The sequence below is a fragment of the Microtus pennsylvanicus genome, chromosome 1 (genome assembly GCF_037038515.1).
Source record: "Microtus pennsylvanicus isolate mMicPen1 chromosome 1, mMicPen1.hap1, whole genome shotgun sequence".
In the NCBI taxonomy this organism is placed as follows: Eukaryota; Metazoa; Chordata; class Mammalia; order Rodentia; family Cricetidae; genus Microtus; species Microtus pennsylvanicus.
The window spans coordinates 107,895,650-107,919,270 of record NC_134579.1 but is presented as its reverse complement, the minus strand read 5'-3'; the positions used below and the strand labels follow the sequence as shown (position 1 = coordinate 107,919,270).

Sequence of the window (23,621 nt, the reverse complement as noted above, 5' to 3'; positions counted from 1 at the left end):
TAATACCAATGTGATGTTAATGCCACGTGTTAATATTGTAAACTCGACAGGGTCTATAATCACCTAGGATACAAGTCCCCCAGCACACCTGCGAGAGATTGGCTAGATTAGGATAGCCTCTGGGCACGCCTTTAAGGGATTACCCAGATTAGGTTAACTGAGATATAGGAAGACCCACTTTTAAATGTGCACAGCACCCTTTCATAGGCTGATATGGAGTGGTATGGAGTCTGTCTGTCCCCCATAGCGAAGCACCCCAAGATGTTACTGTCTCGTTGCTGGATGGCTGGGTTGGGTACCCTCTGGGCCACCAGCTTTCTCACATTAAGGTCCTAAACCCCAACACACACACACACACACACACACACACACACACACACACATCTATACACAGCCGTCTCCGGCTGTCACTACACAGTGCTGAAGTAAGTGCAGAATCTAAACCTCTTCCCAAACCACCCAGACCCTGAGAGCAACAGGGACTGCATAGTACAAGTCCCACAGCTAGGATTTGGGGGAGGGAGCTTTGCTTGGGATGCAGGGAGCCACCCTCCCCTTCAGGGGACATCACTTGAACCTCCGTTTCCCTATGTAGACAACAGACTGTAATCCTAACACCAACAGTAAAGAGAGACCGATGGGAGAGAGACTAGGGATCCAGCTGCATCCCAAGGTGATAAGAAGTTGAACTGGGGGCAGAGGAGGGGCTGAACCCTGTCCCCTAGCCCAGCCAGTTTCCCCTCTGTCGCTCTGCACATTGTCACCTGCTTAGGAGTTATTTTCTCTGGACCTCAGTTTCTTTGTGTACAAATTGAGAAATATGGTTTCCACCTTTAAAGGGTTGTGAGAAAGAAAATTTTTTTTATGTAAAGTGCTGAGCGGATGCCAGATCCCAGCTAATGTGAGCTATTCATAGCCTCCCACTCGGTCGCGGCTCAGGGAGAGAGAGCCGGTCCAGGCCGTCGGCAGCATTGGGGGTTCACTCCCCGCACCTCAAAATACAAATTCTCCTTTCTCACACCTGCCGCAGACACTCAGCCGCAGAAGCCAGGTGCTTCCTGGCGCACCAGGGTAACAAAGTGCTCTGCGCTCCGTGCTCCTTGCAGGACTCAGGTGTGCTCTCGGCCTCAGCCCCTCCCATCCTAAGCCCCTATTCCCACCCACGCTCACCCATCCCATCCCACGCTCCCTCCTACGCTCGTCGGAATCGCACTAACCCCCCTCCCCCCACCTCCGTTCCCTCCGCATCGGGGTGCTCACTCCTCTCGCCCCAGGACTCTTGTGGCCCGCGGGCTCCCCCGTGCGCCCATCATGCGCGCTGCGGCTGTCTTCCAGGTCTTGAGTGACCTGGAACTGGACCGGGAGCTCTAGCAGAAGACAGGGGATCTTGAACACTCGCACCCTAGTATCCCCGCTCTCCTACCTGGAGCGGAGCTCCAGCTCTCAAAGAGGGCAAACCCTCGGTGCGGATTATCCGGTCCCGCCCGTGCGGGGGGGGGGGGGCCTTTAAGGGAATGGGCGGGGTGATATCTTATTAGCATACATTAGCATGGCCCTGCCCCGGAGGCGGGCGGGCGCGCGGCTCAGTCCCGCGGAGCGGAGCGGGCGCGGAGCCGAGTGAGGCGCGGAGCCGGCTGCGGGCGAGCGCGGGGATCCTCGCCACCCCGCCTCGGAGAGCGGGATGGGACGCCGCCCGCGGGGACCTGGATCTCCCCGGGGACCTGGCCCTCCAAGCCCCGGGCCCAGGCTGCCGCCGTTGCTGCTTCTGCTCTCGCTGGCGGCCCACGGGGGCTGCGCAGCGCCCGCTCCCCGCGCAGAGGACCTCAGTCTCGGGGTGGTGAGTGTGCGACGCGGGCTCGGGACTCCGGGAGCCGAGTCCCCGGGCTCTCACGAGGTGCAAGAGAGAAGGGAGACTCTCCCTTGTTCCTCTAGGAGAGGTGCGCGGATCCCGGGCGCGGCGGACCCATTTCCAAGGCAGGGAAACTGAGCCTGGGACTCGGGCTGAGCGGGACGCACGCTTGCAGGTGTAGGAGGACAGCGGTCGCTTTCCCGTTCGGTGCGATCTTGCGTCGCAGCCGCGGGCGCCCCGGGGAGGTGGTCGCCCAGCTGGAGCCGGGTCCCTGGTTAAAAGCAGCTCCACAGAGACCTCTGGCGGGGTGACCGGCGTCACAGTCGCTCGGAGCGATGCGCCCCGCGAGCTTCGCGGCCGGAGTGGGAGGTCAGGGGCGCGCACCGCAAGCCGGGGACGCGCATGTGGGCGTCCGGAAAGCCTGGGGTTCCCGACTTTGCTCTGCTGACGATGTTGGGAGAACCGCCTGCTCGGCTTGCGTGGAGCGAACCCCTCTCCTTCCTCCTCCACGGGAGCGGTCGGCCTTGTCCCGCCGGTGAGGGTGGCCACCTCTGTCGTGTCAAGCCCGCTGCTGTCTCCGGCCCGCCAACTCCCAACCCTGCTGCTACCTTAAGACCCGAGCTTAGCAGGGCACCCTTGTTTGGGGGCCGCGGTGCCGGCTTTTTTTCACCTCTCGTTTGCCCTCCTGACCCAAGTCCCCGCAGGAGACCCGGAAGGTTTTCGATCAGACTTTATGGCTCCGCAGGCCCGCGAAGCCTCTGCAAAGGCGCGCGCGGTAGATAAAGCCCTCTTTCGAGGAGGAGGCCCCGGCCTGGGCGCCCTTGATCCTCTGAGATCCAGAGACCCAGCCCGGGCGGCTTCTTGCCCGGCACAAGCTAGCCAATATCCTAATGGGGTCCTGGCAGAGTCCCCTCTCCACGGGCTGTTGGCAATGGGGACTCGTAAACCTTTAGGTCTAGGCAAGGTGCCTTGGAGATGTCAGGCTGGTGGAGACACTGGGGAGGGCGGGAGCAACCCCCTGTTTGGCAAGACTTGCCCCTGGATCTGAGTGAGAGGCTGACTCTGCCACCCCCAGGCCTCTGTGGTATCAGCGGCCCCATGCTTTCTCTGCCCACTTGCGGACAGACGCCTGAGGGTCCCCTAGGGGTGGCTTCCTCCCACTCTAGTGGTCTCTAAAATAGGGGTTCCTCACACTCCTGTTCCTGGGCTTTCATAGCCATTCTCCCCCGCTGCCACGAGCAGTGGGACATCCAGTCCCAGTTCTGGGTAGGTGACAGTAGAGCCCAGACCCCTTCGTGTTCCAGTTCTCAGGGTGTCTTAAAAAGGACTGGTTAAGGGAGAGAGGACACCGAGGTGGAGTTGGGGCGATGGAGTCCCTGACCAGCTAACTTCTCCATTAGGCCCAGTGCCTTTAGGAAGTTTTGTAACAGCCAGACCTTGGAGGTTGGGGTGGGGCTGGCTCCTCCCCCTGGCACCTGTGGACCTCATCTACTTTTCCCCTCCCCTGTTGAGTTCCTGAGCACCCTAGGGTCACCGGCCGATCCACACTTTGAAGGTCTCACTGAGCAGGGTGCGTGACCGCAGCCTTGTCAGAGGCAGCAGAACCCTGTCGTCCAGTTCTGGATAAAGCGGGAGGGTGCAGCAGGCATCCCCCTTCCCAGGACAATATCCTCCCGGGTGTGGGAACCCTCATCTGCCTGTCTCTTCTGTGGTGGTAGGGGGCGCCCTCTGGTGGCCCTCTAGGAGATGGCGCCTAAGAGCTTGGGGCACAGGGGCTCCGAGCTGCAAAAGATGGGCGGGCTATGGGTGGGAGCATTCTGATGCCCCTCAGACCGCCCTCTGCGGGCTGTTGAGCGTATTCAAGTCTGGATGCCTCCGAGGAGAAGGGCGCCTTTGTTTTTGTGATCAACCGCTGCCAGACAGCGCTGCACCCACGGCTGGGCCGGGAGGGGCCAACGCCAGTGAATAAAGCCCAGAAGAGGCCCCAGGCCCCCTGGAAGAACACCGGGGCTGTGCCTCCTCACAGCCTAGTGGGCCTTGTTTTGTTATTCCGTTTCTTGAATGGTTAATGCCTCTCAGCAAAGTGTGCAACCCCAGGGAAGGTTCTGAAAGAGTGGCGTCCTGACGGCCCTTTCAGATGTCCAGCTGGGTAGCTGTGGGGAAGTGGACAATTTTCACACAGCCAGATCAGGCCCCAGTTCTCACACCCTGTGGTTCTCACTCACAACCTGCCTTGGAGACTGTTTCATCCACTGACTGGCGCTGCAGATTCTTGCCGTCACCCCCTTATATTTCATTCACAAATGTCAGATCGCTCAGCCAGGCCTGGTTCCGTAGGGCATGCTGTGTGGCTGTGTCTCGGCAGCGCCAAGCAGTCTAGGTATCTGGGGGCCCGCGGCTGCTAGGGGTCCTGCTAAAGAGCCCCTTTCATGCTGGCAGCTAAACAAATGAACCCCGGAAGTTTCGACTCTGGGTTTTCCTCCCACAGCAGTCTCTCCCGTTGCTGGTACCACTCAGGCGGGGCAGGTTCAGATCTTCATCTCACTATGCCCACAACTGAAGGCTGGTGTGCTGGAATTAAGGATGGCCGTGGATAAGTAAAAACCCTGAGGGCAGGGCCAATGGTGACGGGCAGAAGCAGGGACATGGAGTGCAGGGTTGGCCTGTGTGTCTCCTTCTTGAAGCCTACAGTCTCCTCCTGTCCTGATCTTAGCTCTCCCTGCTGCCTGCACTCTTTCTGGGCTCACAAAGAAATCCTCCTTATGCCCATAGCTATGCTCTGGGAACTACAGCTGTTCGCTGTGGACCCAAACCAAGGTGGCGAGGCAGCAGTTGAACATAGTGCCAGACCTGCATTTACGGGCATTCACCGCGGCTGCCCAGAACTGAGGCAGGAGGGTGGTATGAAGGCCAGCATGGACTCTCGAGCAAGACTCTGTCTCAGAAAGTGCTTGCCTAGCATGCACACACCACTGGCTGCCAGCCCTAGCCCCACCAAATAAGCCATGCATGTTGGCACACACCTGTAATCCCAGCGCCAGGAAGCAGAGGGAAAAGGATATGGTGTTTAGGGTCTTTGGCTACATAGTGAGTTCAGGGCCAGCCTGAGCAACCTAAGGCTCTAAAAAACAAACAAACAAACAGAAAGGACCAGTTCTGGATATGGTGGTATATGCACCTTTAATCTTATACTCCTAGCAGTTAGGAGGCAGAGGCGGATCTGAGAGTTCAAAACCAGCCTGTTCTACATAGGGAGTTCCCAGGCCATCTAGGGCTACTAGTGAGACACTGTCTCAAGAAAATAGAAGATGATGCTGTCTGTCAGTGTTATACTGTCATAGTTACTTCTCTGTTTGAGAAAACACCGTGACCAAGGCAGTTTAGAAATGAAAGCATTTGATTGAGCACAGTTCCAGATGGGTAGCGTTCATGACGGCCGGGCTGAAGCCCTGGTTGTAGGAATAACTGAGAGCCCACGTCTCAGGTTGCAAAGAACACACTGGGAATGGCAATTCTTTGGAAACCTCAAGCTAGGCCTCCAGTGACACACCTCCTAATCCTCCCCACACGTTTCTACCAACTGGGAACCGAGTGTTCAAATATATGAACTGGGGGGGGGGGTCACTTTCATCCAAACCACATCGCGTAGGTCATTTGTCTAACACGTGAAGGACCCCGAGTTCTGTCCTAGCACATACACACACATGCACACACATGCACACACACACACACACACACAGAGAGAGAGAGAGAGAGAGAGAGAGAGAGAGAGAGAGAGAGAGAGAGAAGGAAACAAGTCTCAATGTTCACTACTTTGTGCTTTGCTCCCATTTGAGACAGGGTCTTTGTAGCCATGGCTGACCTGGACTCACAGAGGTCTACTTGCCTCTGCCTCCTGAATGCTGGGGTTAAAGGTGTGTACGTCCACACCCGGCCACTCTGTGGATATCTAATGTGAGACCCATTTACCTAGATCTAGGCTGAGTCCCAGGCTGCTGCTTACCTGCTCTGTGACCAGCTCATAGGGCCTCAGTCTTCTCTCTTGGCAAATGGGCCCATAGGAACAGCCTGTTCTTGTGGGGAAGCCGGACAACTTCAGAAGGCTTCCAGGGCGTTGTCCAGTGAGGAGCCTGCTGGGGGACTTCTCAGGTGTGTCAGATGCCTGTCGCCTTAACTGTAAACTTTAAACTTTCAGTACCACCTGGCCTTGGGTCTGTGTACAGGCCAGTGCTGGTCCAGGGAGGAAAAGACATCTTATACACGCCGGGCACCTGGCTCCCAGCAAAGACGAGATGGTTATGTAATAGGCATGCATCCCCTCGTAGCTCCAAGTCCCGCTCTGTCCTTGTCCCCAGACCCTTCACCCCTCAGTAACCATCTCCTTCCTAGGTGCTATCCCTAGCTACTTCCTGCATCAAAACCTTCACACCAGGACGTGCAGTGGTGGTGCACACCTTTAATCCCAACATTCGAAGGCAGAGGCAGGCGGGTCTCTGTGAGTTGGAGGCCAGCCTGGTCTACAGAGTGAGTTCCAGGACAGCCAAGGCTACACAAAGAAACCCTGTCTCGAAAAACAAACAAACAAAACCAAACAGGAAAACCTTCCCACCGTGAATACTCTCCCCAGGGCTCCTTATAGACAATGACAACCCTGTATCTGCCCAGAACAACTTCCCCGAGTGTCCATCTAACTGTCCCCTCTGTCACATCCCTCCCTTCCCTTGCAGTGGTTACGGGGTAAGCCCAGAATCCAGCCAGCTCCAGCCTCAACTCTGCACTCCCATACTGTGTGACAGGGGTCGGCACTCTGTGCTTCTTCTTTCTCTTCCGTAGTTGGTAAAATGGGGTAGCAGCAGCACCTACTTCGTCGGGCCGACTCGCAGTGACTTACAGATTACCCACTGTGCATGACGGAAAGTGCAGGAAAGAAAAAAAAAGCAGCGCCCACCATCCTCCCCACATCCTGGGGACTGCGTGGAGCTTTCCGCGTATTTCACAGGCATTCAGTGGCCCTTAGCTCAGAATCAGTGGAGCAGCTGCCTTCAGGATGAAAGTGGCCAGAGACAATGTGTGCATGGTCTCCGCTAATTTTCCCCTCCAGGACAGATCCTCCCTGGTCTACCTGTCTCCCTTCACAACCAGCCCTTGGTATAGTCAGAAAGGCCCAGGCAGGGGACCACTCCTGCTATCTGCTAGGATCTTTCTTTATAAAAGGGCCACGCAGGGGCTGGAGGGAGGTTCACTTGGTTGGGTAAGTGCTTGCCAGGCAAGCGTGAGGACTCAAGTTCAACCACCAGAAACCGCTGGAAAAGCTGATCATAGAACTAGAGAGATGGCCCAGCAGTTAAGAGCATATACATTTGAGGCCCAGTCCTACAGCAAGTGATTCACCACTTCCTGGAATGCTAACTTCAGGGGACCAGATGCCCCTGGCCCCCTTGGGCTTCTGCACTCATAGACAAGTTACCCACTCACAAACACATTTAAAAAAAATATTTTTTAAAGCTTGGCTTGGTGGAAGATTCTTGGTTTTTTTGTTTGGTTGGTTAATTGGTTGATTTCTCAAGACAAGGTTTCTCTGTGTAGGCCTAGCTGTCCTGGAACTCACTCTTTAGACCTGACTGGCCTTGAACTCAGAGATCCATCCACCTCTGCCTCCCAGATGCTGGGATTAAAGTTGTGTGCCATTACCTCCTGGCTGTGGACCATAATTCTGGCACTGGGAATGTAGAAACAAGAGATTCTTGGAGATGCTGGCCGGACAATCTTACCTCTATGGTGAACTCTGGGCCAATGAGAGACCCTGCTGCAAAAGACCTGGACAGTGTACCTTAAGGGTCACCCCCAAGCTTGTCCCCTGGCTTCCACACACACACACATGCTCATTAATAAATGGATGAGTCATGGATCCCATGGGCTGCGTAGCTGTGGACAGTTTCCTTGCTCCTCGGGGTCTCAGATGCCTCACCTGTAAGGGTTGGAGGGTCCTCACTGGCATTGCCCTTACAAGGGCCTGAGGGCTTTTATATGGGGGAAAGTGGTAAATGTGAGGAGTGAGTGGCCAAAGGTGGCACTGCCTACGGACCGGAGCACCTACAGTTAGCATATGTGATATGAACGATATATAGCATATATCATTTTATATATATATATATATATATATATATATATATGTATGTATGTATGTATCAGGAGTTGGGCCTGTTCCTGACATAGGTTGGAAGGACAAGAATCTGGATTCAGCTTCCAGGCCTCAGTTTCCCTACCTGTGAGATGGGGCTGGTGGCATCCATTTGCCTCCAACTGGTGGGTACAGTTAGAGAGGGATGGGGGGGGATGGTCATAAGCTTAGTAATAGTCCAGGTGCCAGGCAAGGTCTGCAGGCTCCTGGGGGCCACAATGGCATCTGATCAAGGCTGTGGGCAGAGCTGCCCAGATTCCATAAGACAGTTGGGTAAGCCAGCGCAGGGATTGGGGTGGCTCTATAAATTTGCTAAAACCATCTGAAGGATTGTAACACTGTACATATTATGCCTCGTTAGAGCTGTAAAAGGATACACATTGTGTCAAATGGTGATAAACGCAACAGCAAGATGAGAAAGAGGAGGGGGCTAGCGCTGACTGACTGTGTGTGTTTACATCTGTGCAGGAATCCTGGGACTGTTCAGCCAACCTCAGTCATGGTCTGAAGTAATGGTCCAGTTTCCTTGACTGGGCTGAGAGGAAGGGGTGTCTGCCCTGGGGGGTGGGACTCCCCTTCTCCCGGCCCCACCCTCCTCCCCAGTGGCCTTCTGGAAGGTTCACCCTGAGCCTCACAGCACCCGTCTGCTGCAGCCTCCGTTGCCCTGGAGACAGCGGTCTGTCTCCGTGGCGACAGTGGAAGGAGGACCAGGCAGGCAAGCAGGGCGCTGGCGGCCCAGGACAGGGTGTGTGAGGTCCTGGCTCAATAGGTATTAGGGGACAGGGGAGAGGAAGCAAGGAAGTCTTATCTCTGACCATCTTGCAGACGGGGAGGTGGGGAGAGGCTTTCACACCTGCGGGGGTCAGAGCAGGTCAGATGGGGGTGACAAGGGACTGCCTTGGTTCTCTAGCTGCAAGGTGTCAGTCAAGGCTGCCTCTTCTGCAGAAACCTTGTCCTCTGCGTGGCTTTTGTCAGCCTAGGCAACCCCAAGTCCTCTAGGCTAACTGCCGTCTCAATGGCCCGTTATCCTCATTTGACATTTATCAGGTTCTAGTCCCAGATGATAATGGGAAGCTTATGTGAGCGTTCGGGGTTCACCCGCCTGGAGATGGATGAGCTGGCTGCCTGTGGCCTCCACACACCCATCCTCTGCTGATGTATGACTTTGGTCAGTTGGCTGCCCCTTGGGTGTGTCCACCTGAGGCCAGTGCTGGCGATCACCCACCTCCCCAAGCCAAAGTCCACTGTGATCAGCCTCTCCCAGGACTCAGCACTGCAGAGAAGGCTCCTGGATACAGGGAGGGGGCTGCCAGCATGCAAGAGGGTTAAGCTCTCTCTTGGTGGGGGCAGGGCATCCGAGATTGCAGGTGCAATGCTGCCAAGCCCAATTACGGTCTGTTCTAGACAAGCAAGGGCTACCATCCCAGCCTCCAGCCCCTGTTCCCCATCTATGCACACTCTCAGGAGGGGGAATCCATTCTCTGAGGAAGCTTCAGGGGGCTTCTTGTAAGAAGGAAAGGCAGCCATGGGGCCCCGCGTCTGAGCTGTGAAAACGTGTGTGCGTACGCGTGTGTGTTTTGACACGTGAAAACAGCTAAAATGTTAAAACAGTGTTTGAGAGGAGAGCTCTGAACAGGGTCTCACCAAAGATGGCCTCCTTACAGAACCCAAAATGGGGCAGTAGAGAGATCTGGGCGTGTGCCCGCGGCATGACTCTCACTTTCCGGGCTGCTTGAAGGTCCTGCCCTTCAGCCTTAGAAACCGGTCCCTGGCATCCCCATATACACCAACAGGATGTAGGACGGGTTGGGGTGGGATGAATTGTGAAACAGAGAAACCCCAACGAGGATACATGTTATGCAGAGAAGAGACCTGGCAGGCACACTGCAAATGTATGCAAATTACATCATCCAGGCTGGACCTCCTAGCCTGGGCAGCTTGCCGCTGTTTGGCGCTCCAAGGAGTCCCGGGAGATGAAACCCAGTTCCAACCACATCCACTGGACTCCCAAGCAACAGCTCTCAGCAGCAGTAACCAGTGCAAGAGAGGAGTCTGGGTGACGTCCTTGGGACTGGAGAGTCAGGGAAGGACTTGAATAGGGTGGTATTTGTGTGTGTGTGTGTGTGTGTGTGTGTGTGTGTGTGTGTGTGTGTGTGTTCATCAAAACAGAAGTAGGTTGCTGGGCATGATGACCACAACTTCAGTGCCCACCAGCACTGGGAAGCAAAGACAGATGTGGAGTATCTTAGTGAGTTCAAGGCCATCCTGGTCTACATAGCATATTCCAGGGCTACATGGTGAGACACTGTCTCAAAAAGGCGTGGAGAAGCTGCTGGAGAGATGGCGTTCTGGTTAAGAGCACTCCTTCCTATTGCAGAGGACCTGGGTTCATCCCCAGCACCCACATGGGCTTTACAACTACCCAAAGCTCCAGTCCTGGGGATCTGATGCCATCTTACCTCTGTGGACAGCAAGCATGCTTGTGGCTATATATATCCATGCAGGCAAAACCCCCTCACACAAAATAAAACAGTTCGAATTTAGAATAAATTCTTTTTTTTTTAAAAAAAAAAAAAGAGTATTTATTGCTCTGGCAGAGGACCCTAGTTGGGCTCCTAGCACCCACCTTGGGCAGCTCACAACTGCCTGTTAAGTCCATCTCCAAGGGGACTAGTGCTTCTTAGGGGCTTGAGGTTATCTGAATACATATGCACACGCACACACACACACACACACACACACACACATACACACAACTACGTAATTTTTTGTAGTCTTTTTTGGTCAGGGTCTCTCTGTGTAGCCTTGGCCGTCCTGGAACTTCCTGTGTAGACCAGGCTGGCCTCAAACTTTCAGAGGTTTGCCTGCCTCTGCCTTCCAAGTACTAGAATTAAAGGCATGCACCACCACAACTAGATAACTAAACATTAAAAAAAAAATAGGTAAGGATAGTGCTTGCCCTGGGCTCAATCCTTAGCACCACACGAAACAGGCATGGTAGTACGTGCCTGTAATCCCAGCCCTTGGGCAGAGGGAGCAGGAGGATCAGAAGCTCAAGATCATTTTTGGCTGCAAGGTAAGTTTGAAGCCAGACTGGACTACATGGGACCCTTTCTCAAAAGAGTGGTGTAGCTGGATGTGGTGGCAGGTGCATTTAACCCCAGCACTTGGAAGGCAGAAGCAGGCTGATCTCTGGGGTTTTGAAAACAACCTGATCTACATAGCCAGCCAAGACTATTCGTTAAGACCCTGTTTCAAAATTGTGTGTGTGTGTGTGTGTGTGTGTGTGTGTGTGTGTGTTGATGAGATGGAAATAAACAAGTCTACAGGTTAGATTTGGGCCCCGTGTTTGGCTTAGAGCATCCTGCCCTACAGGACCTCTGGATCAGGAGCCAGACAGGTCCATGCAGCAGGCAGAGCTGTTGTCACAATTGGCATGTGGACTGCAGCACCATCTAGTGGTTGCTGGCAAACATTGATCATGGCTTATAACCCGATTTAAAGGACAGGGATGTTGGGATGGGGCTAGGTAGGGGTGGCCAGGGCTCAAGCGGCATTTCCCCTGCAACCATGAGCTTGGCCAGCTCCTCCTCCGCTGGGCTCTGCCCTAACAGCCTCTTGCTCTGCTCTGTGTCCCCAGGAATGGCTGAGCAGGTTTGGCTACCTGCCTCCTGCAGACCCAGCAACAGGACAGCTACAGACCCAGGAGGAACTGTCCAAGGCCATTACTGCCATGCAGCAGTTTGGCGGCCTGGAGACCACCGGCATCCTGGGTTAGTTTTCCGGGAGGCACCAGGAAGCTTCTTGGTCCCATCAGGGCTGTGCCAGCCTGGCCATACCCACCCTGGCTACTCAGGACCCTGAAATTGGCCACTGAGAACTCGGACTGGCCAGAGCCATGAATGTGAATGTTGCCTTAACCTGGTGGGGGATAGGTGGGGCTTGAACACACCTGGCCTTGAGACCATTGGCTCTGACGGGTCATGGGGTCTTCGTTGGGGAGGTAAAATGAGGTCTACCTGCTGACCTATGTCTGCCATGCAGATGAGGCCACTCTGGCCCTGATGAAGACCCCTCGCTGCTCCCTTCCGGACCTGCCCCCTGGGGCCCATGCAAGAAGGAAGCGACAGACTCCGCCACCAACCAAATGGAGCAAGAGGAACCTTTCTTGGAGGTGCGTGGCCGGAGTGGGGGCTCCCTAGGATAGTGTCTCTCTGTCTTTCTACTACCCTGGGGGCCAGACCAGCTCAGAGAGGATCCCACCAGTGTGTAGACTGGATGGAGGGTGGACCAAGCCCTGAGATGCAACCTGCCCGTGCTTTCTGGAGAGCTGGCGTTTCCTGAGTCCCCTGGACTTATCTGTGTTCATCTCCTGGGGACTAGAAAAAGGCAGATGATAAGGGAACACTGATGCCAAGGAGGGGCAATATTTTACCCCAGAGGGAGGTCCGTAAAGACCTCAGGGACAGCTGGCCTCTACTCTGACCCTGCCCCTAGGGTCCGGACCTTCCCACGGGACTCACCCCTGGGCCGGGATACTGTGCGGGCACTCATGTACTACGCCCTCAAAGTCTGGAGTGACATCACACCCTTGAACTTCCACGAGGTAGCGGGTAACACTGCTGACATCCAGATCGACTTCTCCAAGGCCGACCACAATGACGGCTACCCCTTTGATGGCCCCGGGGGCACAGTGGCCCATGCCTTCTTCCCCGGTGACCACCACACGGCAGGGGATACCCACTTTGATGATGATGAGGCATGGACCTTCCGTTCCTCAGGTATGTAGGGGGTCAGTCCTGAGTATTTGGAACCCTGGGCCTGGGCAGCCCCTGTGGGCCCTGCAGACCCCACAGTAACACCCTGAACCTTTTAAAGATAGGTGCATCTGTGGTAGCTCACAACCATCTGATTGTGGGATCAGATTCCTTCTGGTGTGCACGAAGACAGAGAGCACTCATATACATAAATACATGAATAAATAAATCTTTTTTAAAAAGGTGCAGCTGTCTTCCCCAGAACGAGTCCCAGGTTAGACTTAAATAGTTGAGTCCTACTCCACTCATAAGTTAGCTACTAACTGAGACCTGGTGGGCCGTTCTCATGATCTGATCCACCGAGGGTCTGCAGGTGGCTTGGCAAACCAGCTAATTCCCTACCCAGTGCGCTGAAACCCAGATCTCTCAAGTAGGGTCTTGGGGTGACAGCTATTGTATTTGAGCCTGGAAAATCCTGCCAATCCTGGGATGTCTCCACTATGGTCAGACACTAAACGGGCTGGCTTCCATACTGTGGAAGTGTAAGATACCCCTGGGAAACCTCTTCTGCCACACAGGGCCTCCATCGGAGCCCAGCATGATCTGAGCAGGTCTGCAGTACTCACATGGCTAGCTGGAGTTCCCAGCACAGCCAGGATTCAGGGATCCTCTGAGCACCGGCTCTGTATTCCAGCCCCATCATCAGTGACGGGGTCCTGTCCTCCCCGGCTCATGCAGCTTCTGTGTCTCCAGATGCCCATGGGATGGACCTGTTTGCAGTGGCTGTCCATGAGTTTGGTCATGCCATTGGTCTGAGCCATGTTGCTGCCCCAAGCTCCATCATGCAACCGTATTACCAGGGCCCCGTTGGTGACCCACTCCGCTACGGGCTTCCCTACGAGGACAGGGTGCGTGTCTGGCAATTATATGGTGAGTGTCCCCAAAGCCCAGTATGGACCACATGGAGGGCGGTGCTAGGGACAGATGCCCCAGGTAGTTGTATGTTCTGTTTATGGCTGTGTCCTCTTAGTCTAGAACTCTGTGGGCACGTGACATCTGCTGGAAACAGAACAGTGGAGAGAGGAGAGGAGCCCAGGGTGTGGGACACAGGTCTCGGCCTTCTAGTGCTGTTCCCCCTGGTGCGTAGAGCCCCAGGGATGTCAATCAGTCCCTCAAAGAGCCTTGGCAGCAGTAAAGATAGATCCAGGCCTTCGAAGCACCGGGTCTGTGCTAAATTGGCCATCTGATTACATGACTCTAAGGGAGGAGGAGTCCTGGGTGGGCTGGGGTCAGGCAGCTTGTTCCAGATAGCTCATAAGAATGAAAGAACATCCCTATGGGATTCAGAAGAAGCAGTTTTCCCAGGATAGCCCATAAGACTATGAAGATACCCCTGTAGGACCAAAAGGCAGGCACTTTGCCCAGAATAGCCCACAGGACCAAGAGGTAGAAAGCTTGCCAGGGTCGATCTGTGAGAGTGAGAGGCAGGCAGCTTGCCTGGTATTGCCCCACAGGAGTATAAACAGCCAAAATAGGACCAGAATCTGGTCCAGGGCTGCTCCTGGGTCACATCTGGAAATAAGTAGAGGTGTTTGCCCCCATGTTCATCCAAGAGATGGTACTCTGAATGGGGTGGGAGAGGTGATGTTTAATATACAGAAACATTTTCCTCCCCAAATAGAGCCAGCCTGGCCCCCATCCTGCCTCTAGCTTCATTCTGCGCTCCCCCAATCTGCTTTTCCATGCCCCACCTCCCCACCCCATCTGTGTGGAGTTTTTGTTGTTGCTGTTTCGGTGGTGGTTTTGTTTATTTTGCAGAATTTCTTTTCTTATGTGTGAGTGTCTGAATATATGTCCATGCACCACACGCATGCAGGTACCCACAGAGGTCAGAAGAGGGCATCAGACCCTCTGGAACTAGAGTTTCAGGCAGTGTGGGTGCTGGGAACTGAAACCAGGTCCTCTGCAAGAGTCCCAAGCACCCGTAACCACTGAGCTGCCTCTTCAACCATCTGGCTGAATGAGCAGAACTGGGGGCCCCCAGCCTCACAGCCTAGACTGCATGCCCAGGGCTGCAGGATAGGGTGGTAAGACTAAGGCCCTGGGTTGAACACACACTTTCTGTCTCCGCAGGTGTGCGGGAGTCCGTGTCCCCTACTGCACAGCTGGATACTCCAGAGCCCGAAGAACCACCCCTCCTGCCGGATCCCCCCAGGAATCGGTCTAGCACCCCGTAAGCCCTGTCCCTTGTCACATTACCTTAGCCAGCCTGGCCTAGCTCCCTGCTGTCCCTACCAAGCACATAATACCCAGTATAGCCTGGGATTCTGAGGAAGGCATTGCTGTATGTGCTGACTGGGCCCAAGGGGCACTTTCTTCTCTTAGACCTCCTAATAGGAGACAGGACGGGAAAGGACCTGCTACCCCGTGGAGCTACAATGAACCTCAAATAGTTCCTCTTCTATAGCCTGGTTCACAAAGCCCAGGACCTGGGGGCTAGGACATCTTGCAAACAGTGGCTTGTTGATTGCCAGTCCCTCTGCAGAGCTGACTGAGAACTGCGCTTATTCAGACAGTTCCCCGGCCCACATCTGTGCTGTCCCTGGGACTTGGGCTCTCAGTACAATAGTGCACAGTGCACACCTTTTGTTTCTCAGCCTGTCCCTTCTCTTGTCTGACCCAACCTCCTTGCTGTGCCCACACTCATCTACAGTTCAAGTGCTGGAATTGTAGGTATGAGTCAATGTGATCAACCCACTGTTATTTCCTATCTGCTGGAGTGTGTGTGTGTGTGTGTGTGTGTGTTTCTTGTGTTGGACATTAAACCCAGGGCCTTGTGCATGTAGGGCAAGTGTACCGAGCTATGCCCCAAGCCCTGTGTTGTTGGTACTTTTTGGTTTAGTTTTGGTGTTTGAGATAGGGTCTCGTGTATACTAAGATGACTTCAGACCCCCTGTGTAGCTAAGGATGACTACAGCCTTGACCTTCTCATCCTCTGTTTTCCAAGTGCGGAGACTACAGGCGTGTACCACTAATCCAGGTTAATGCAGTGCTGGGAGTTGAATCTTAGACTTTGTGCATGCTAGGCAAATGCTCATCCCCAGTGTGTGTGTGTGTGTGTGTGTGTGTGTGTGTGCACGTGCACATGCGCGCATTTGCATGCATATGTGATTGTGCATGTGTGCACGCACACACACAATTTGGTGTGGGCACACAGTGTGTATGGAGGTCAGAGGACAGCTGGTGGGAACTGGCTCTCTCCTTCCACCATATTGATTCAGAGACTGAACTCTGGCTATCAGCCTTGACAGCAAGTCCTTGCAATGAACTAAGCCACCGCACTGACCCTCTGCAGATTCATTTCAGGTAGGGTCTTGCGGTGTAACCCTGGCTGGCCTGGAACTTGCTGCGTGGTGTAGGCCAGCTTCAAAATCATGAACACCCTGCTTCTGCCTCCTGCGTGCTGGCGTTCAGATATGAGCTGAATGAAACAAAGCCACACGCTTGGCTTTGCTGTTTCTTCTTTTTCTTTTCTCTTTCATTTTTAAGTGATAACTGAACCCAGGACATTCTATCACTGAGCTATATGTCCCTGCAAGAATCATTTCTCTCCTACCAACCCCTCCCACCAAGCTCTCTAGGTCACCCATGTGTGACACTGCCGGAGGGTTCTGCGTTGTGACAAAGGGAGAGTGTCCTCATGCATGGCACACTACTGTGTGTGGCCCTGGCAGGTGGTTTGCTGGGAAGCCCTCTGCCACAGACCCTCAGGACTGGCCGTTTCTCAGCAAATGGACCGCGCTGTCCTCAGGGCTCCTCACACTCGCTGTCCCTGACACAGCTCTGCTCTCCGTCCCCTTTGTGTCAGGTGATGCTCTGGGGCTCGTGTTTGCATACTTAGCATTGTGGTCGACAGGACCCTCTCAGTCTCGGACGTGTAACATGGTTCTCCTGCCTGTGGTGTGCATCAGTGAACACTCACACCCTGACTCCTACCCACGGGGCTCTGTGTGCTGAGACACTGACCTATCTGGGAAGCCGAGAAGCCATTCTGCCCTTCCATCGATTTTAAGGGTTTTTAAAAATCGTGTGTCTATGTGTGGCTTCGTGCATGGTCCTATAGTGCCTACAGAGGCCAGAGTCGCTGGATCCCCTGGAGCTGGAGTTACAGGCAGTTCTGAGCTACCCAGCGCGAATGCGAGGACCCAACCTGGGTCTTAACCACTCAGCACTTCCCCCAGCTCCTTTCCCTCTCGCTTTAGACAAGGTCTTACTGTGGAGCCCGGTGTTGTATGACTCCATAGGGAGTTATAAAAACATTTCTTTACCCTAGATAAGGCCCCCACAGCAGACCAAAGAAAGGATTTTCGTCTAGGGTAGTGAGCCAGTAAGTTTTCCAGGGCTATTCACAGGAGCAAGCATGAGGGTTACTTCCTATAAGAGTACAGGTGATGCAAAGACAGCTTCGTGACTGAAAAGCCCACCCCAGGCTGAGTGAGAACTGAAGAAAGCTGTATCCTTGAAACTTCAGCGTGACTGGCAGGTAGCCAGTTGTGACATCTCCTCTGCCTCGGCTGTCTTACGTAACCTTAGGAAGGGGCCTGTGACTCTTGTAAGTTTCTGGAACTTTTCCTGAGACTTAGGAGTTTTGTTTCCCTCCTAAGTCGTAAGGGCTGTCCCTCCTAGGAATGTTTTTCTTTCCCAGGCAATTGAAACCCAACACCTGAGTTGACCAGACAATAGCAATCCCCCTGCCTCAGCCTCCTGAGTACAGGACTGTAGGCCTAGTGTGGCCACAAGCCCGACTGAAGCTTACATTCTTTGCTTTTGTTTTGTTTGTCATTGTTATTGGTTCATTTCAGGTGCTGTAGTTATCGTCTGGTGTTTTTAGGTTTAGGGGAGTTGGCTTTGGGGTTTTGAGTCAGTCTCATATAGCCCAGGCTAGCCTCCAACTCACTATGCAGCTTATAGCCTTATGGGGCCCTCATTCTAACTGCCCTTTCTTGCCTGGTGAACTCCGTCTACCATGCGGACACAGGGTTATTGTGGGTCCTTCCAGGATGCTCCCCCTCATGATTCTGGCAGCCGTAGCTCAGCCGGCTACTTTCCCTCTCAGACCCTCTCACGTTCTGCCTTGCAGGCCCCAGAAGGACATGCCTCATAGGTGCACTGCCCACTTTGATGCCGTGGCCCAGATCCGAGGTGAAGCCTTTTTCTTTAAAGGTAACCGACCCTGGGGGACCCTGTGGAATGGAAGGACAGATCCCCATAGCCACACCAGGCTCCTGCAGCCACCTTCCCTTCCATCACCCAGGCAAGTACTTCTGGCGGCTGACCCGGGATCGGCACTTGGTGTCCCTGCAGCCAGCTCAAATGCATCGCTTTTGGCGGGGCCTGCCGCTGCACCTGGACAGTGTGGATGCCGTGTATGAGCGTACCAGCGATCACAAGATTGTCTTTTTCAAAGGTGAGTGAGCTTCTCTCCTGGGCCACAGCTGGCCATGGCCTCCCCTTGTGCCATCTGACCTGCCTTGGCCTCCCCTGCACCCTGCCAACCCTTGGCTGTAACCTTGCACCTTCAACCTGGTTGAGCGAGCAGTTTGCTCCACCAGTCTGAAGAGCAGTGTACTCCTTGGATGTGTATGAAGGCCTACTGTCGTCTCATCCTGTAGGGGGCACTGCAGATACACACAGCAAGCCAAAAAAGAAAAAAAAAAGGAAAATCTCTGCTGGGGCAGTGGAAGTTGGGGGTGAGGTAGGGTGTGAAGAGCTCCTCCACAGGAGAGAGTTTATTCAAAGAGGCAATAGGAGAGAACAAACAAAGGCAGGCGAAGTCTATCTAGGGACCTGCATTGAGCAGAAACTCCAAGAACAGGGTCCAGGTCAGGTGAGCCAGTGTGAAGACCCCCAAGGCAGAAACATCCCTTCTGCGTGCAGAGAACTAAGAGAGAGGCCACAGGGGCCCCAGAGAGGCCATGAAATGCAAGAGGAACTGTGAGGCCACAACCCCTAGCAGCTGCCTCTGTCTAGGTCACCCTACCCTGTCCCTAACTCGGAAGCAAGGCTCCTAGCCTTCACTACTAGCCTTGGATGGGATGTGTCTCTTCCGTCCGCCTCTATCCCACAGAAAGGGAAGAGAGACCTGGGCCAGGAAGGCAGCACATTCCTATAATCTCAGCACTCGGGAAGCTGAGACAGGAAGGTTGCTGCAAATTCCCAGCCTGCCTGGGTTACATACTAAGACTGTTTCCCAAAACTTTGGGCGCTGAGGGCCTACGGATATCATTCCATCGATTGAGTACTTGCTTAACGTGCACAAAACTCTGGTTTTGTGCTCTGGCATTGCATGCACGGGGTGCATTAATCCCAACCCTTGGGAGTTAGAAGCAGGGGGGATTATAAATTTAAGGTCATCTTTAGCCTTGGCAAGTTTGAGACCAGCCTAAGTTAGGAAGGAGGAAGCTAAGGCAGGGGGAAGAGGGAAACACGTGTGAGGTGTGAGCCTCCTGGGCCCATGCACAGGGATACATGGACAGACAGAAACCTGGGGTTGGTGTGAGCAGCGGCTTGCCCTCAGCTCAAAGTTGCCACCATTCTTAGGTCACCCTCCCAGCTCAGGTCCCTCTGAGGCCACTGAGCCAGCTTGGCCTCAGGTCACTTGATTCGATGCCGTGATAAAATACCCGACAGCAGCAAATAAGGTTTTGTTGTGACTAACAGTTCCGGTCCAGCATGTTAGGGAAGAAATGGGTGGCAGGAGGATGAAACAGCCGGTCACAACCAGTCACGTCGTCCCCCTTAGTCGGGGAAGACGGAGCTGCTGCTCAGCTCACTTTCTCCTTTTTATTCCGTCCGGGACCCCAGCCCGTGGGACAGTGCTGCCCACACTCAGGGTGGGTCTTCCCACCTCAGCCCACTCGAGATTAACATCCTTCATCGGCACGCCCAGAGGCTGGATTCTACCTGCTATCAAGCTGACAGTGTTAATCATCATCGTGCCTTTCCATTTACCCAGACAGGGTCTCACCGTGTAGCTCTGGCTGGCCTAGAGTTCACTGTGTATCCCCAGGTGGCCAGTATTTTTTTTCTTCTCTGGGACTTTCAGTTGAGACTGAGCCGAGAACCCCAATACCGGTTGTTCCTAAGCACTGCTCCCCACCCAAGCCAATGAGGTTACAGCGACTGTGCCTTCATCTAGTCCATAGACACCCACTCCTGCATCACCAGGGTCCCAGCCAGGATCTCCCTTACATGGTGGTGTCTTTGGTCTCCAATCTAGAGCACTCTCTCGGGCCTTCAGTATCTACCCACCCCAGGTTTTACCCCTTGTGTGTCCTGTGGATCAGTAATATCACCCACGGTGTCCTGACCCATCCCATTTGTTGATGGTTTGGACATACTGTTTCCACTCTGGAAACAGCAAGAGCCACCTGAGCATCTTGCCCTGAGTTCACCCCACACACTGGTACCCCTGGATGGAGTCTCTCTGGTCCCAGTCCACACATCTTTGTTCCCATGGAACCCAACGGTTCTTCAGCATCTTGGTTCATAAAGTCTCACAAAGAGACCTGCAACTCACTTGTAATTAGGCCTCAGACTGAATGCCTTCTGCCATAAGATGGTCATACCTGACTTAGGTCGGTGGCTCGGTTATTATGGCATCTGCTTAGCACATATGAAGACCTGGGTTCAGTCCCTAGAAGCCCATAAACAAGGCATGGTGGTACCTGCCTTTAATCCTAGCATTCAGGTAATGGAAGCCAGAGGGTCAGAAGTTCAAGGTCACCCCTTAGGCTACGTAGTGAGTTTGAGACCAGTTTGGGCCGTAGGAGACTCTGTCTCCAAACGGGGGAGGGACCGTTCCTACCCTTCATACATAACAGTCATAGAGCAGGGTAAGCTGTCTTGGTTCCTTGTCTCTCAGTGACTGCCAGAATAGGAGCTGATTCTCAGATGCACACCAAGACGTATGTAGTAGGTGCTCATTAAATGTCAGAGAGGGCTCCTCCTTGACTTGGTGACATAGGGTAACTACTCTGTACGGCCCCTTGGGTGAAGATGGGGGACACCCACGAAAGTCAAGACTGGAGCCTTTGCTGCAGCCTATGGCTCTTTCTCTCACCACCAGGAGACAGATACTGGGTGTTTAAGGACAACAACGTAGAGGAAGGGTACCCGCGACCTGTCTCCGACTTCAGCCTCCCGCCAGGTGGCATCGATGCTGTCTTCTCCTGGGCCCACAATGACAGGACTTATTTCTTTAAGGACCAGCTGTACTGGCGCTATGATGACCGCACACGGCGCATGGACCCTGACTACCCTGCCCAGGGCCCCCTGTGGAGGGGTGTCCCCAGCATGCTGGATGACGCCATGCGCTGGTCTGATGGTGAGCGCCAGGCAGGGGACAGTGCTGTCCAGCATGTTTCCTTGACTGTAGATAGGGATTGTGATGGGGTGTGGGGGCGGGATTTGCTGAACCACACTTAACCTGTCGTGAGCTCTGAGGGGTTCAGGACCTCACCCCTCTCCTCCCTCATGGGCTCTGCTCCCTTCTGCCACCCGGCCTGACCTCCTACTTTTCACTCCATAAACACACAGGACTTCCAGCCTTTGTACATTTTCCTTAGAGCACCTGTACCCTACTTGTAGCCTCCCCTCCAATACCAAAAGAGATGCACGCAGAACCGATGCTGGGCAAACTCCAGCAAGGAAGAGTGGAAGTTGACAGTCTGTCCCTGTGTCCAGAGTCTCCTCCAGATGCCCAAGTCAGGCTCATGCATGGCCCAGACAGCCTAAGATGTCCTACCTCTGCCCACCCCCCGTCCCCAGCCCCCGCAGCTCTATTCAGAAACCGCAGTTCTATGCAGAACCTCCCTGTGTCTGAGGGACCAGCACAGCCACCCTCTTGTACCCTACAGGTGCATCCTATTTCTTCCGAGGCCAGGAGTACTGGAAGGTGCTGGATGGCGAGCTGGAGGCAGCACCTGGTTACCCCCAGTCTACAGCCCGGGACTGGCTGGTGTGTGGCGAGCCGCTGGCAGATGCGGAGGAAGTCGGGCCTGGACCCCAGGGCCGCAGTGGGGCCCAGGACAGCCTAGCAGTGTGCTCCTGCACTTCAGATGCACACGAGTCTTCATCGCCATCTCTACTGCTGTTGCCGCCACTGCTGTGGGGCGTGTGGACCTCAGTCTCCGCAAGGGCATCCTGAGGGCAGTGCCGGCTTTGCGGATCAAGGAGCCGAGGAGGGCAGGGACATACCGGCCAGTAGTCAGCAGGACTTGTGCTCCAAGCGCCCGGTCCTTCCTTCCTTCCTTCCTTCCGCCAAACCCAGGGGTGCTGTGCCCTCTGCTGGAGTAGCCTCCGACTGGGACAAGAAGTCCCACCAGTGGCATCCATGTGCCCTCCCCCCTGGAGCAGCCATAGGCGGTGCTCCTTCCTCTTCTGCACACCATGCTGCTTCTTCGCACCTTACTGGGCTGCTCACACCTGGCTGTCACATCCCGGGGATGCCTTGTCCGCACCTGAGCAGCTCTGATGTCAGCTGCGGGTGGGCTGATGGGGACAAGGGGAGGTCCTCACAGTGTCCATAGGGGCCACGGCCCCGGTTTCACAAGCGAGTTGATGGCCCAACGGGGAACAGAGTGGGGACAGGGTACCTGCCAGCCGTCTGACCCACTGCCATTTGCAGCAGCTGGAGCCACATCTGCCACTGCAGAGGACCAGTCACACTCAGGATCTACGGATGCTGGCCAGGCGCCTCGCTCCAACCGTCAGGAGCAGTTGCCTCGCTTCATCTTAGACGAGCTGTTCTTAAGTGGAGGCGACGTCCTGTTATCTCCCTCTGCGTGGCCAGGAGAGAACTGTGGGTCTCCCCGGGGTGCTGTGGCTTGGGGGTGTGCCTGTAGAGACATCTCTCATCTCTCCTGCCCATTGCTTCCGCAGAATGCCCCCATATGGTTCTGGGCTGAGACCCTGCAGCTTAGGCTTGTGGCTGTCCTGGCATCAAAGTGGGGGTTCAGTTAAGGAACGGTGGCTGGGTTACCCCAGGCCCTGAGTAGGGGAATGGCAACTTGGCAGGTGGCGCACAAGGGGACTGGGAAGGGGCAGCTGCAGGGATACTCAGCACGGCCAGGTTAAGAGTAGTGTCCTGCAGGGCCGTGATGATGTCGCCTCCTGGTCTACCCTGGCCTTGGAGATGGAGGAGCTGTGGAAGAATTGCTGCTCTGAGAGACAGACCTTCATGGGTCCATGAAGAAAGAGCTGGTTCTGGGGCGGGATGGGCCTGAGGGACACACACACATATAGCCCAGGGGCGGAGCCACCCATGTAGGCGTGGATGTATAGTAGGCAGCTTCTGCCATTGGACATGTGATGACACACCCCTCCCCGACTGGTCCCATCTCAGGTAAGAAAGGCTTCTGCACACCCGCCTCACACATCACATACAGGGCACTGGCGCCGCTCCTTCCTAGCCCAGGTTCGGGCATGGTCGGGAGGAGTGAGCAGCCCGCCCCATCCTACACCCATCTGCCAGGCTAGACAGGACAGAGTGGGGGTCTGCGGTGTCATAGGGGCCACCCCACTCTGTCCTCTGTCACAGCACGCTCCTATGATGTCCCATGTTGTCCACCAGCCTGCAGAACACAGCCGTCCAGTTCGGTAGTGAGAAGAGTCCCAAGGGCCCTTGTCACATAGCGCTGAAAGTCAGGCCTGCAGGCTGGAGCCGTCCAGAGGCTGGTGTTTCTCTCATTTTAAAAACCCAAACTCTAATAAAAATTTTTCTACACTGGACAAGTGACAGTTCAGTGGTGGGGCACTTGGCTAGCGTGCCCAA

At 54.7% G+C, this 23,621-nt stretch overlaps 1 protein-coding gene across 1 annotated transcript; it reads left to right on the top strand.

Moving 5' to 3' along the window:
- The first annotated feature begins 1,573 nt into the window (after positions 1–1,573).
- Positions 1,574–23,581, top strand: Mmp17 (matrix metallopeptidase 17). Its single transcript, XM_075977976.1, has 10 exons — positions 1,574–1,837; positions 11,671–11,803; positions 12,075–12,204; positions 12,528–12,811; positions 13,541–13,717; positions 14,921–15,020; positions 17,928–18,010; positions 18,102–18,254; positions 20,916–21,173; positions 21,706–23,581. The coding sequence occupies exons 1-10, from the start codon at positions 1,682–1,684 to the stop codon at positions 21,993–21,995; spliced, it is 1,764 nt and encodes a 587-aa protein (XP_075834091.1). The 5' UTR covers positions 1,574–1,681; the 3' UTR covers positions 21,996–23,581.
- Positions 23,582–23,621: the final 40 nt, after the last annotated feature.

What these genes read in the sequence shown, in the direction of transcription:
- Mmp17 (XM_075977976.1), top strand. Translation starts at nt 1,682, where the DNA reads ATGGGACGCCGCCCGCGGGGACCTGGATCTCCCCGGGGACCTGGCCCT. An exon ending in AAGAGGAACCTTTCTTGGAG is followed by an intron (nt 12,205 to 12,527) that starts GTGCGTGGCCGG and finishes CCCTGCCCCTAG; the next exon opens with GGTCCGGACCTTCCCACGGG. An exon ending in TGAAGCCTTTTTCTTTAAAG is followed by an intron (nt 18,011 to 18,101) that starts GTAACCGACCCT and finishes TCCATCACCCAG; the next exon opens with GCAAGTACTTCTGGCGGCTG.